The sequence below is a fragment of the Maniola hyperantus genome, chromosome 18 (genome assembly GCF_902806685.2).
Source record: "Maniola hyperantus chromosome 18, iAphHyp1.2, whole genome shotgun sequence".
Lineage (NCBI taxonomy): Eukaryota > Metazoa > Arthropoda > Insecta > Lepidoptera > Nymphalidae > Maniola > Maniola hyperantus.
This window is the reverse complement of record NC_048553.1, coordinates 11,719,407-11,734,709: the sequence shown is the minus strand read 5'-3', so window position 1 is coordinate 11,734,709 and position 15,303 is coordinate 11,719,407. Positions and strand designations below refer to the sequence as shown.

Genomic DNA, 15,303 nt, shown 5'->3' with positions numbered 1-15,303 from the left:
TATATATGTAAGTAAAAGGAAAAGGTGACTGACTGACTGACTGATCGATCTATCAACGCACTACTAGAAGGATTAGGCTGAAATTTGGCATGCAGATAGCTATTACGACGTAGGCACCCGCTAAGAAAGGATTTTTGAAAATTCAACCCCTAAGGGAGTTAAATAGGGGTTTGAAATTTGTGTAGTCCACGCGGATGAAGTCGCGGACATAAGCTAGTCAAGTATCAAAGTATCAAGTAGTAAACAATCTAATACCTACATTGTATATTATGTAGTAAATTCAAAGGCGAAAAAGACATTAAAAGTTGGAGCGTCAAATGGATCCACTCCAAGAGGGAATTTATTTATACGCAAAAGTAAGTACCTAATTATATTAATGTGTCACGAAAGAAATCACCGACAGAATTTTTAGGGAAGGAAAAATAAAAATATACTAACTGGCAATATGCCTATAGTTCTTGGGCAGCGAGTTCCGCCATAGGTGCGTGGGCCACTCGTATATCCCGTAGGTATCGTCATCTGGCCTGGCCCTGAACGCTCGGAGGAAAGAGGATGCACTCTCCGCTGCGGCCTCCCGAGGCAACCCATACTCGTGCTCTAAAACTTCCACGAGCTGCCAACAAGGAAACACATTCATGAAAAAAAAACCTTTAAAAAGATTCCCGAAGATAGAAATAGAAATAGTTTTTATTTGCCAGAATGTGGTACAATTTGGTCTTAAATCTATTTTGAGCCCTTGACATTCAACCAATAACTTGGTGTGCAACTTATTATAGTAACTACATTATCATAGAATAATAAAGTGTGAAAATTAACAATCAATAATCTACTTAACTTATTTATATAAAATGTATAATGTGTATGATAAGAAGAATAGTCCGGAAATTCCACTAGCAAAAACTTAGAGTTGTTATTGTTATACTACCTAAACACAATCCAATACCATTTACCTCATTTTGTAATTTTAGTGATTCAGTATTTTTAAACCCGCAATGTATAGCGTGCAAAACTCGGGTCAATGCCTCGTCTACGATGCAGCATTGACTCAGTGTGGCCTACTTATGCAACGTTCGTTGACTTGTAGCGTCAGTCAGATGTTTTATTTGCAATTAGCTGATGCCCGTGACTTCGTACGCGTGGGTTTAGATTTTTAAAAATCCCGTGGGAACTGTTTGATTTCCCGGGATAAAAAGTAGCCTATGTCACTCTCCAGGTCTTTAACTATACCCATGCAAAAGTCACGTTGATCCGTTGCTCCGTTGCGACGTGATTGAAGGATAAACCAACAAACAAACACACTTTCGTATTTACAATATGGGTAGTGATTAGTTAAAGTATCGTCTTACAACACGGGATGCTGTGCCAAGGAACAGGTGAGCGTACTGAATCCGAGGTGCATTGACCCCGGACTATTCCTGGACCGGACAGATAGACAGTTCCTTATTGCTTATCTTATACTAATAATCTCTCACTAACAAAATTTACATGCATACATCTCAAGTTACTTTACACTGGTTTGAACTGTTTGATATTTCAGCTATACTCTTTCCACGGAGAGAATTTGGTATATATAGGATACTCTGAGGTATACTCTTTCTGTTACGTAATCATACGTTAACCATTTTGAATGGCCAACCAACCACAAGGATGCTTTCAATAAACAGTCGAATTCCAATTCAAAAATTTAGGTTTGTTTGTGATTGGTTTGTGACTCAAAACGCCCACTGAGTTTTTTGCCTTTGTAATTTTTATGGGATTACGTAACAGAGAGAGCCATAGGCTACTTTTTATCCCGGAAAATCAAAGAGTTCACACTAGATTTTTAAAAACGTAGATCTACGCGAGCGACGTCTCGGGCATCAGCTAGTGAACATAGTGTCATCATGATCAACCCATCGCCGGCTTACTACAGAGCACGGGTCTCCTCTCAGAGTGAGAACTGAGAAGGGTTTTGGCCATAGTCTACCACGCTGGCCATGTGCGGATTGGCAGACTTCTCACACCTTTGAGAACATCATGGAGAACTCTCAGGCATGCAGGTTTCCTTCACCGTTAAAGCAAGTGATATTTAATTACTTTAATTAATTAAACAAAAAATCTAAAAAGTTCTAATTTTCACAAGAAAAAATTCAATCTATATAGCTATGTATCAAAACCGGTCCAGCCAATTGGGCATTTAATTGACCAAGAATTTATTGTTTTAGGGTTCCACACCTCAAAGGGAAACGGAACCCTTATCGGATCACTTTGTTATCTGCCTGTCTGTCTGTCAAGAAACCTATAATAGGGTGCTTCCTGTTGACCTATGGCAGGTAGGTAGGTAGATCTTATAGCACACCTTAGGCCCTTAGGGGAAAACTCCGAAAACTGTGAATTGGTGGTTACATTACAAAAATAATAATTAATGTTCATGAACAAATAATTAATATTTTCAACTTTCAAACTAAGATTAATATACCAAGTGGGGTATCATAATGAAAGGGCTTTACCTGTACATTCTAAAACAGATTTTTATTTATTTTTATGCATTATGGTTTTTGATTTATCGTGCAAAATGTCGAAAAAATACGACTGTATTATGGAACCCTCGGCGCGTGAGTCTAAATCGCGCTTGGCCGGTTTTTTTATCATTTTATTTTTAGCAGGAAGTAGGCAGATAATAATGTGCTGAACAAGTTTTATTCTCATAATATAGGTATTTTATTTTTATAATATTCTTAAAATATCAATCAAGGACACATTATTATTAGGAGTCCAAAAATATTTTTATTTTTTATGATAGGTACCTCTACTGTGATGCAATTCTTTAAAAAAACATGAATTGACAGTTTTTACTTACTTACCTACTTATATTTTTTATAGTCAGTAAATTACTTCAAATATTTTCTTTCTGAAAGTTAGAGAATTTAAATTCAAATTTAATTTTGAAAAATCTAACAATTAAATTAGAATGCAATGTCGGACTTAGTTTACAAAATAAAAGTAATTTAAACAAAATGGTTAATGTAACACCATTTATTATAATTTGTCATATTTTACAACAGAATTAAGGTATTTTAGACAGTGACATTTTAAAAACTTATGATAAAATTAAAGAAATATTTACAGAGACATGAAAAAATTGTAATATGTTTGACAAATACTGATTTTAAGTACTTTCGGTGAAAAAAAAACAAAGACATTTCTTATTAATACAAAAGTAAAAAAAAACCACAAAGATGTATTTTAATTTAATCGCCAAATAGTTTCTTTCCCAAATCCATTAACCTGTGGTTTCGGCACATTTTTAAAGCTCCCCCTTTCTTAAGTACAGGGATGGCACTTTCATTTGAGTCTACTAGTCTACATAGGAAGTCTTCAAACGCCGACTTAACGTTTGGCGGTAAAGTGCCAATCTTGACTTTCGTCAACATTTCAGCGATGCCATGTGCCCAGCCACTTTCTATGGCGAACTCGGATATCCACGGTATGGTAGTTAGTACTCCACTTAAAGTTTGCATACCGAGGAACCATAGATCAGCAATCTCACTCCAATGCTCTTTATAAGTCATAGAAACGACTAATGCACTCGGGTCGTTTGACTCGTCAACATTGTATGCATCCCAAAGGAATCTAATCGTCGATTGTATATATCTGCATATAGAAAAATCATTCTGCTTCACTTTACTCGCTTGCTGTTTGAGTAATAGTAACCCAAGTACAGCCAAATGGCCGTGTAAGACAAGATTTTCAGGTATATTTTTTAGCTCCGGTAGATTGTTAAATATGAATTTGAGTAGCGTGTTGAATAACATGCTGTTTTCAACTATCTTCGGTTCTAAAACTGTTAGGTTCATAAATATGTTGCACAGGCTGACCATAGCTGCTCTAGAATCTTTCATATCTTCCAGAACTCTTGGATCTAACTCCGGTTCGGGTTGAGTTCTAGCTTTTCCCCTCTCCGATTTAGGGATAGGTGGCTTCTTGTAATGTACGATAGACCAATGGAAGTTCATAGCTTCATACAAAATGTCTTCTTGTTTAAGATTCATAACAATGTCTCTGGCTTTATCTTCTACCACTAAATGACAAAGCGCTGGTAGCATTAAACGTAGCAGGTCTACCTGGCCCATCAATGGCGCGTCCAAATCCATAGGTTCACCTTCCCCTTTATTTTTCTCCGTCAATTTCCTTGCTCTGTAAGCATGGAAAGAATCATTTGCCAACGTAAAAATAAAGGGGAGTAAAGCGTAGATTTGTTCTCTCATGGCTGTCGTTTCTTGGGCAATCCATGCGACTAGAACTCGAACCATTGCACATATGAAAACTTTTTCTGCGTCAGGAAGTTTGTCTCTGTTTTTGTCGTTTGATACTTTGGTTAGTATTGATACTACAGCGTTGAAAGCTCCTTTGAGACTTGTGTATACGGACTGTTTTTCTTTTTGTTCTAAGTCAAGTTGGTCCTGTCCCATATAGTTAATTGACAGTTCGAGTACGATGAAGCAAGCCGTTATTAACTCAGCATTTGCGAAAGCCTGTTTAAAGCTCCTATCTTCAAGTTGCATTCTAACTTCAATAGCGCATAGCTGGAGGAGTAAAAGGAAGAATTTCTTTGGATTTTCTTCATCATTGAATGTCCATTCAACTCCCAGCAGCTCGATGATGTTAGCCGCTAGTTTCAATGCAGGATCTCTTTGGTTCTTACCGATTTTACTTGTCAAGATGTCATATAAAGCTTTGTAAATACTGAGCGGCCACGTTTCCTCTCCTGATCCTGGGATGACGGTAGCTTTGTTACAGCTGTACAATAGTGCACTTAATATAGTAGCTAATTCGAATTTACGTTCAGATTGGTCGGTGGCGAAATCTAGTGCAATCTTATTCACTAATGCGTGGAACGGTTTCGGGTCATTTCCCCATGCTGTAGGTCCATAACGACTTACTAACTTAACAAGGATATTAAGAGCTTCGTCGGTTTGAAAGCTTTGATGTGAATAGATCTCAGACATTTTTGTGATGGCACCGACTTCTATCAGAGCTTTTTGGCCAGCCTCCTGCTCTGCTATACATTGTAAGCATGTGTACGCCTCACTTATAATAATTAGGTTATCGTCATAGTCTTCATTGTCAGAGGTCTGCACGATATCGAGGAACACCGGTATATTGGCCAGCATCTCAGGATGGGTGGCCAGCTCTGGCTCATTGCAGAAGCATGTGAGGATAGATAAGGCCACGGATTTGTACACGGACGGCGGGCAGTCATCTTCCACGTTGTTCCCAGTGAGTAACTTCTTCAAAAACTTAAATCCTATCGCTTCGAATAGAGCCTTCTTGGCTGCTGTGTTGCAATCTTTGCCCTTGACTAGCTTCGTCACCATGAACAAGGCGGCGAACTTTTCCGTGTCACTTTTCGCAGACTTCAAGATCAGTACGCATTTTTTTATCGGCTCTGATATGTCACCCATCGTAACTAATAAATAGTTAAACACCCGTGTGCAACACAAAACGCAGTAGACCGCACTCTACTGAGAGCGAAAGGCGAGATCGGGCGAAACACTGTCTACATCACACTTATTATTAGCGCGAGTTCTGTTCCAAAATATCTAAATCTGGATGTCGAGCTCACGTTCTCCAACTATGAAAGTTCTATTTATAAACCCACACTGGAACGTGAACGCTGAAACGTGCAATGAAACGAAAATTTCAACGGCGTAGGCAAATGACAGCGCGCGCACTTCCCATGACCGTGGCAATGTCAAAATCGAAAAATGAAAGAAAAAAAAATACGCACCTTATTGCAGGCTTTACTATCGCCCTTTCTTGTCTGAATTAATGTATTATCCAAGTCGAAAAATATAGCCGACACATCATTGTTGTCCTCATAAAATCTATCCATAATTTTTTAGTAAAAATATATTACAACACAATTGCAGTAAAACGTAAAACACAGCCTCAATTTTTGCTGTATTGCGTCAAATGATTTTGATTTGCGTACTTGCTCGCTCTTATTTAAAGACCCCATATCCTTTCTCGTACTAATTACTACTGCCATCTATAAGTTACATTGGAATTACCACGTCAGGAGAAAACAGCTGACGCATGATGACATTCGATATTGTGCGCTATTGTTGCTCTGTGGTCATTTTCAAGTTTTCAACTACGTTCTAATCGATCGCACTAGATGGCGCTATTTACAAATATATATTGTGAAAATATTAAAATTTTCTTTGTTAATTGTAAATTTTTAATAAACATAATATTATAGAGAGAAAGAGAGTCAACGCGTGCCAGGACCTTCGTTATTCTATAAAAGCTGAAAGTTTCTGTGCGTATTGTCACCAATACTGGGAGGAACGTTTGTTTGGAATTTGGATCAGGGTGGCTTTGGGAGGTGTAAAAAATCTTACCTACGTCAAAGTATGAAATCTAATTAATTGTATATTTTCTTCAGAATAATATTAGAAATCACGTGTCATGCATTGCCAGACACTGGACTTATTGTTCCGAAAAAAGGCCATGGTTTAAAATATCCATGAATATGAATAAATGGTTCAATGGAATTAATGGTGGAAATTAAGTGCCATGTGCCGTGTGGTAGGTACCTAATAATGAAACTTTGAAAGGCATAATTATTTCGCGAAACGTTTTAGCGCCATCTGATATCGAAAAGCAGAATTATTTCATGACAAAACTTTTCTTTATTTTTCTCAGTTTATACCTAGAGCCTTTAAATAAAATATAGTGCTGGGGGCAAAAAGGAGAGTAATCAAATCACCATAGCCACACGAGGTGCAAACGAGTATATCTACTCATGTGCAGTAGATACGGATAACTTTTGAAACGTGTTAAACATAGTGAGTGCTTAGCGCCATCTAGTATCGAAAGGCAGATTTATTTCGCGAAACTTTTCTATATTTTTCTGTTTTCGAAGCCTTAAGACCCCTGAAACTTTCTTATCTGAAAGAAAACTATAGGATATAACAATTTCAGGAATAAAACAATCTTTTTGACACCTAAGTAAGCGCCCATAGTTCTTCTACTGGTCATGTTCTTTCAAAATGACCGCCATGAAAATTTCAATAAATTAAAAGGTGTTTTTCTTGTACGATAATGGTGCTATTGGTAACTGGTAATTGGTAATTGGTAAAAATGGCTAATGGTAATTTTTTTTATAGGTAAGTAGTTACCTGCTTAGAATATTGTTTAGTTTGTGAAAAAAAGCAAAATGAGTAGGTACCTAGGTAGGTCGTATCTAAGTAGGCAGAAAGAAGCCCTAACAAAGTAGGTAGGTAATTATAGCAATAGGTAATTAGAAACAGCAACATTGCGGTTCGCGATGCAGCCTGCACAAGGCAAATAACAGCGATGGCTGAATTGATAGCTTGACGTCTAACTTGATAACTGCTGACTGGCGTTAACTAGACAACTTACTTATTTGTGAGTCGAGCTAACATAGGGAACTCGTTAAAGTGAAAAGGACGAATGTAAGTATTTTAATTTTTTTAATTTGCATGGCGGCCATTTTGCAATTTTTATTACCTACTAGCTGATGTCCGCGACTTCGTCCACGTGGAATAAGTTATAGAATACGGACACGTAGAATACGGATGAGTGCACAAACACCTTTTTTTTTTTTTCGTAGACTCCTACCGACTAAAAACCCCTCCTTTCTTCAAGCAATAACGTTCCCGCCTTGTTGGCCTACCATTAACACCCTTACGGTGCAACTTTTTAGGATTCCCTACTTAACTACCTATTACTAAGCCGTCTATCCATCTGTCTGTCAGTCCGCCTGTCCGTCCGTCAATCCGGCCGTCCGTCTGTCTGTCAGCAGGATGTATCAGCTCATGAACCCTAAAACATAAATAGAGAGTTGAAATTTGCGCACACTATGAAAAATTTATTTTTATCGCCGCTGTAACAACTAGTTAATCAGTACCCCTATTATAAAACGTGAAAGTGTGTTTGTGTGTGGGTTTGTTGGTTTATCCTTCAATCACGTCGCAACGGAGCAACGGATCGACGTGATTTTTTTATCCCGGAAAATCAAAGAGTTCCCACGGGATTCTTAAAAGACCTAATTCCACACGGACGAAGTCGCGGGCATCAGCTAGTTATTTTATATTTGCAAAACATTCGCAGTAATTTCACGGAATGCGAATGCGAATGCGAATATGCAAATATATTATGCGAATATCCGCAAATGCGAATGCGAATATTCGTTACATCACTATCTACTACCTATATCTACAACTGAAATTGCATTGCTATATTCGCTACAGAAGAATTACATTACATTTGTATGACTATTGGCAGAAAATTGGAGCCGAGCACATTTTGTGCTGATCGAATCGGAATCTATTCGCGTTGACATTTTCATCTGCCTAACTGTAATTTACGATTTTGATTACTCACCAATATTTCAAACCTCGTACAGTACGCGGCAGAAAGTAATGTATATCGGCGTTTTTTTTTTTAATTTATTCTTATTAATTTTACAGGGCTCTTACATTTTCTAACTCGCAAAACTGGTGGGCCAGTTTGTTGGCGAGGTGGCGCTCTTAATATTATTTACATCACTAACTTACTTCTAATATTTTCACTAACGCTATCCATACACCTTTATCTATACTTATAATAAAACTATACTACATACTAATACTTTAGAATAACATTTCGGCAGCCGAAGCCACGGGGGATCGTATAACTAAATATACTATAAAAGAAAAAGGTGACTGACTGATAGGCTGAATATTCTATCAACGCACAACTCAAACTACTGGACGGATCGGGCTGAAGTAGATAGCCTCACTTGGTGGTAAGCTCAGCGGGCTAACCTAGAAGGTGTATGGCTAGTGCTCATACCCCTTTGGTTTCTACACGGCATCGTACCGGAACGGCAAATCGCTTGGCGGTACGACTTTGCCGATAGGGTGGTAACTAGCCACAGCCGCCTCCCATCAGATCAGACCTGCAGATTCCAATTTTTTTTTTCTTAAATTCCAAATTCCAAACCCCTGCCGGGAATCAAATCCAGGACCTCCTGCTATTTAGACCATACAGCACTTACCTTATCGAGAGTTTTACCTTTTATAATAACCGAACTGCAATTTTAATGATTAGGGCCCAATTGCTATTGCGACCACTCAATCAAAATAGCGACCTAAACACAAAAAGCATTTAATAGTCGGTCGAGTCTCGCGTCGGAACGAGACTAGTTTAAAAACCACCAACCACCCGTATTTATACAATCGACTCAACATGGCTGCCTCGCAACGCGACTTTCATTTAAAAGGCGCCAAATACAAATGCGATAACATACCACGCGCCGGGGAGGGCGACAAGATATATTCCATATCCATGGAAAGACGGGGAAATTATCAAGTGATATATACCATTTTTGGAAGGGTAGATAACACAATGGCCACGCTTCCGGCCAACGAATGCGAATTCTCATTGTGTAGTTAATTACACGACTGTCTTTGAGATATGGCGGTTCCCTGCACAAAGCCGCTAACAAATCAGTAGGTAACCTTATTATAAATGCGAAAGTGTGTTTGTTTGTTGGTTTGTCCTTCAATAACGTACACCATTCTGAACCATACAATGTGACAGGTTCTAAAAATTATACCCGTACAGTACAAGGCTCTCTTGGCACTTGAATGACATTGACAGGAGGGCGCTGTTGGAGAACAAAGGCTTAGAATATTCAAACAAGAACAAAGGGGACACTTGACGGCAACGTTAGTTCCGATTTTCACCACGCGCCAAGATAGCCTTGTCGCACTGTAAATGCTTATCTAAAGGAAAAGCAATACATTTCAAAGCAAATTACAGTCTAAAAGGCACCACAGCCGCCAAGCGTTTGTATTTGAACAGAAATTCGTTTACCCGAGCCTTTTCCTAAGAAGATGGTAAAAGGATGCATTAAAAGGTTCCCAAACGTAGACATACAAATCTGCAAACCGCGTGGTAGGTAACCAAGCCAAACGGGAAAACGGCGGCCTATTTTATATCCATTACCTATTTACATACCTACAATCTACATACCTATTGTTTCTACCCACATATTGAGCTGGTACTTCAGAACACGTAGTCATCAGAGAGAGCTAAACTTTAAGGGCGTCTGGCAGAGGGACCCACGACACTGTGTCTGGCAATGCACGACTTGATTTCTAATAGGTAGGTACTATTTCGAAGGAAATACATATTATTAAAAAAAACCGGCCTAGTGCGAGTCAGGCTTGCGCAACGACGGTTCCGTACTACAGTCGTATTTTTTCGTCATTTTGCACGATAAAACAAAAACTGTTATGCCTAAAAATAAATAAAAATCAGTTTTAGAATGCACAAGTAAAGCCCTTTCATATGATACCCCACTTGGTATAGTAATCTTACTTTGAATGTTGAAAATAGCAATATTTGTTGTTAAATAACAAATATTTGTTATTTAACAACAAATATTGCGTTGTTTGTTGTTGAACACATTTGATTTTTTTTCTTGTGATGTAACTACAAATTCACGGTTTTTAGATTTTTGCCCTCATGTCTGCTATAAACCTACCTTCCTGCCAAATTGCCTGCTAATCCGTAGGTTTAACTGGTAATGTGTAGCACAGCTTTAAAAAATAAAAATTTTTCTTTCTTTCTTTCTTATTAATTTTACAGCTTTTAAATGAAATGAATTATTTCCATGCATCATTGTCATAAAGATTTAGAACAAAAAGGCCCAAGTGTGGTGAGCTAATTTGTGATTGAGACGACAAAAGGGTTCCGTTTCAGTAATAATTAATTATCTCATCAACAATGGGGACAACAAAAGGTAATTGTTTGATTCCACAGCGCTGAGTCGACGCAACCCAACGTTTGGGTAATTTCCCTCAATTCATCAAACGCAAATTCTTCTAAATATATAAAAGGAAAAGGTGACTGACTGACTGATCTATCAACGCATAGCTCAAACTACTGGACGGAACCGGCTGAAATTGGGCATGCAGATAACTATTATGACGAAGGCATCCGCTAAGAAAGGATTTTTGGAAATTCAACCCCTAAGGGGTGAAATAGGGGTTTGAAATTTGTGTAGTCCACGCGGAAGTCGCGAGCGTAAGCCAGTATATCATATAGGAAAATTGAGCACGAGATTGTTAGAAAATATTTCACAGATTTTTATTATCATTACTAAAACAATATGTCTTAGTAGGTTTAAGTCTAAAAAGACTATCTTCGGCCGAGTAAATTATGCTCCCATCTGCTTCTATGGCTACACCATACAAATCATCGATTGAAATAAGTTTTTCCACTTTTTTGGTTTTGTCGTTGATGTAATATATGCCTTCATTAGTAGAAAAAAATAGTTCACCATTTATGTTACGCGTGAAACCATTAATGTCGTTGTGATTTCCAACGAAATAGATGAAACCCTTGGCCTTCTCATGAACGAATAATCCAGACGTGTTCGAAAAATAGATGTTGTCAAAATTGTCGATAGCAACCAGCCTTGCTTTTGTGCCTGCTAATTCGGGCACTCTATGATAATTGTGATTTTTAAATATATACACATTTTTTTCAAAGCTTGTGTAATACAAATCTTTTTTGTAGAACAGTTCCCAAACGTGATGATCAGTTCCATCGAGGTGAGTGGCAACTTTGGTTTTATAATCAAACGTGTATATACCATCCATGCCGCCCAAGTAAACAACCTTACTTTGCTCATCTACCGCATTAGCAAACCCTTGTCGGGGTCCTTGTATGATTTTGAATTCATTTGTTTTAAGGTTAATGTATGATGACTCAAAAGTTAAATTTTGATAATTGCTAAAACTGAAGAATAAAGTATTCGTATTATAATCGATTGCTAATTGGTACGGAGTCCTCATATAGTCTTCACTTTTCAAAACTTGCTTCTCATGTATAATATTACGAACTACAGTACCATTACAATTTTCACGAGTGATTCGTGCTTCTGCATATACTAAAAGTGCCAAAACTAGTATGGCCTTCATCTGAAAATAAAAAAGAGTGATTTAATCATCGATATAATTAATGACAAGATATGGTCAAGCGAACAAAATTTTTAACGGTTTAGAAACCAAATAAATCAGCGCCACCTTTTAGATACTAACTAGCTTATGCTCACGACTTCGTTCGCGTGGACTACACAAATTTCAAACCCCTATTTCACCCCCTTAGGGGTTGAATTTTCAAAAATCCTTTTCTAGCGGATGCCTACGTTATAATAGCTATCTGCATGCCAAATTTCAGCCCGATCCGTTCAGTAGTTTGAGCTCTGCGTTGATACTGTAGATCAGTCAGTCAAAAATATTTTTAAGTCGAATAATTTTTTAAAGCTTTATTTATATTTTATATTTGTCTGAAATGTATTAAGGCATCTTAATTCTTAATTTTCATGAAAATAAAAATGATACATACCATTTTATCAACAGTTGACCAGCAAGAGTACACCCCTACGAGTAACTATAACAAACTGATAAGTTTGTTTTTAAACGAACAACTAAGTAGTTTCCACAAAGGCCTATTATAGTACAAATATATAGTCTTTGACAAAGGTTATAAATGTTATCAATTTACAACAATTAATAATAATGTTCTTCATAAATGTTTAATCAAAAATGTGCTTTAAATGGTAAGATATTGACTGCATCAGAAGATTTAAAATTGAATGAAGACATTTCTTTAACTAGAACCTAAGTAGAACAACATTTTATTACTATTGGGTATCAATGGCCTCATCAATCTGTTCAGACTGGGAATACCAAATGCAAGATTGATTTCACTATTTAAGGCTTTAAAAGTTTAGTTAATTTTTTTATTTTAAATTTAGTATGAAATATTCGATCGAATAAGCTATGATATCCTAGTGGTTAGGGCGTTCGCCTTCTAATCGGAGGTCGGGGGTTCGATCCCGGGCACGCACCTCTAACTTTTCGTAGTTATGTGCGTTTTAATTAATTAAATATCATTTGCTTTAACGGTGAAGGAAAACATCGTGAGGAAACCTGCATGCCTGAGAGTTCTGCATAATGTTCTCAAAGGTGTGTGAAGTCTACCAATCCGCACATGGCCAGCGTGGTAGACTATGGCAAAAAACCCTTCTCCCTCTGAGAGGAGACCCGCGCTCTGTAGTGAGCCGGTGATGGGTTGATCATGATGATGATGATGATGAAATATTCGCCGCGTATGCCGCCTTAGCTGTGCTGCTGTGAGTAACCGTCGAATTGGAATTCATTATTTACTAGCTGATGCCGGCGACTTCGTCCGCGTGGAATTAGGTTTTTTAAAATCCCGTGGGAACTCTTTGATTTTCCGGGATAAAAAGTAGCCTATGTCACTCAAGGTCTTTATCTATACCCTTACAAAAAATCACGTCAATCTGTTGCACCGTTGCGGCGTGATTGAAGGACAAATCAACAAGCAAACACAAACACAATTCAATATTGTGTGTTAATATTTCCTTTATTCAATAAAAAAAACATAAGTTGCCTGGGATACGACGAAAATTCGCTTAATACGAAAAAATACTTGTCAAAAACAAGACTGTAGGTAGGTATCTTACATTAATATTTTTGTTAAGTTTCGAGCTGATGGTAGGTATATTTTTATTTCGGCTGACGTCAAAATGACGTCATTTCGATATTAATAAGACACGGTTCCAGCGCAATAACAATTTGCGGGACTTATAAAGTATTATTATTAGAATACTACTAACTTTGTAGAAATCCTCCGATAAGGTGGCTTATTAAACAATTAGCTTTTGCTCGGTCTCTATTCTCTATTGAAGGCGATGTAATTAATTATACGGAACGATCATTTCACAGGATCGCTTCATCAGTGGAATATCGTGGGGCATTTACACAATACGATGCGGGGCACAATACGAGATTCGGAGACTCCAATGCAAAATGTTGTAAATCAGTTTTTGTAACTTTTAGCGTTTCAAACCTAAAGCACAGTCGAGCGTGCTAAGTAAGATGCGTCGACTAAGTATAGGGAACTTGAAACAACTGGAAGGCGATTTTCAGTGACGTTCAGTGGGCTACAGTAAGATTAAGCGACGTAGGCTGTCATGGCAATGAGTGTGGCAAAGAGTTGTGTAAAATACATTGAATATCTATAATAATAAAATTCAAAGTCCTGACTGACTTATATATACCAACGCACAGCCTAAACCGCTGCTGGTCCAGGGAAATAAAAGTTTAAGCGTGTGGTTTTTTGTAAAGGGTAGGTATCCACTAAAAAAGGATTTTTCGAAATTCCACCACTAAGGGGGTTAAATGGGGGATCGAAGTTTGTATGAAAGTCAGTCATTTTTCAAGTTATTTGCATAAAAATTTGTATTTGGGTTTTCGGTCACAAAATATGAAGAAATACATGTTCAGGATTTTTGGAAATTCAACCTCCCCCTCGATTTTCTAAATTCTACCCGAGCGAAGCCGGGGCGGGTCACCTAGTATTTTATAAATTTCAAATTGCAAAAATCACCGACTAGAATTTTAATTCTCTTATCTAAAATGACCTAAATTATTTTTATAATGGGCAGATTACACCTACCGAGTAGTGAAGCGAGACAGTAAAATGACACTCGGCCGTGACAGTGCTGTAGCTGAGCTGCGGCGAAATTGCACTCGTTAAAGTGTTTATACCAGCCGAGTACTCGATCGAGGTCACCTCGCCACTGTACTTGGTAAGTGTAATCTGCCCATTAGACTGCGACCAAATCCCGCTATTGCGTTAGCTTGGTCCAGAGGAATGGTTTTTGCTGCTCGGTTATTAATCACATTTTTTACTGAAAACTTGAAGGAACAACTTGGCATTGAAAAGTCTTTACGTGTAAATACCCTCGGATTTGCTGATTGTCTTCAGCCAGAGGGCAGACTCGCTCATCTTTCACATAATGCGATTAGAGGATGATTTTGAAAATTAAACCTATTCATTGATTTCTAAGTAGGTATAACCGAAGGTACTGTTTTAATTACTGAAGAAAGTCATGATCAACCCATCACCGCGGTTCACTACAGAGCACAGGTCTCCTCTCAGAGTGAGAAGGGTTTGGCCATAGTCTACCACGCTGGCCAAGAGCGGATTGGCAGACTTCACACACCTTTGAGAACATTATGGAGGACTCTCAGGCATGCAGGTTTCCTCAAGATTTTTTCCTTCACCGTTAAAGCAAGTGATATTTTAGTTACCTACTTAAAAACGCATATAACTCCGAAAAGTTAGGGCGTGCCCGGGATCGAACCCCCGACCTCCGATTGGAAGGCGGACGTCCTAACCACTAGGCTACCACAGCTTTAAGCTGAA

General features: G+C 38.0%; 2 protein-coding genes across 2 annotated transcripts; both read right to left on the bottom strand.

Moving 5' to 3' along the window:
• Nucleotides 1-2,999: 2,999 nt before the first annotated feature.
• Neurochondrin (neurochondrin) lies at nt 3,000-5,951 on the bottom strand. The gene is made up of 2 exons (XM_069504690.1): nt 5,771-5,951; nt 3,000-5,656 (listed from the first exon to the last, which is right to left on the bottom strand). Exon 2 carries the CDS (start codon nt 5,442-5,444, stop codon nt 3,231-3,233), a length of 2,214 nt encoding a protein of 737 aa, XP_069360791.1. The 5' UTR covers nt 5,445-5,656; nt 5,771-5,951; the 3' UTR covers nt 3,000-3,230.
• Nucleotides 5,952-11,100: 5,149 nt separating this feature from the next.
• On the bottom strand, nt 11,101-12,498 carry LOC138403527 (ommochrome-binding protein-like). The gene is made up of 2 exons (XM_069504448.1): nt 12,412-12,498; nt 11,101-11,984 (listed from the first exon to the last, which is right to left on the bottom strand). Exons 1-2 carry the CDS (start codon nt 12,412-12,414, stop codon nt 11,139-11,141), a joined length of 849 nt encoding a protein of 282 aa, XP_069360549.1. The 5' UTR covers nt 12,415-12,498; the 3' UTR covers nt 11,101-11,138.
• Between the last annotated feature and the right edge of the window lie 2,805 nt (nt 12,499-15,303).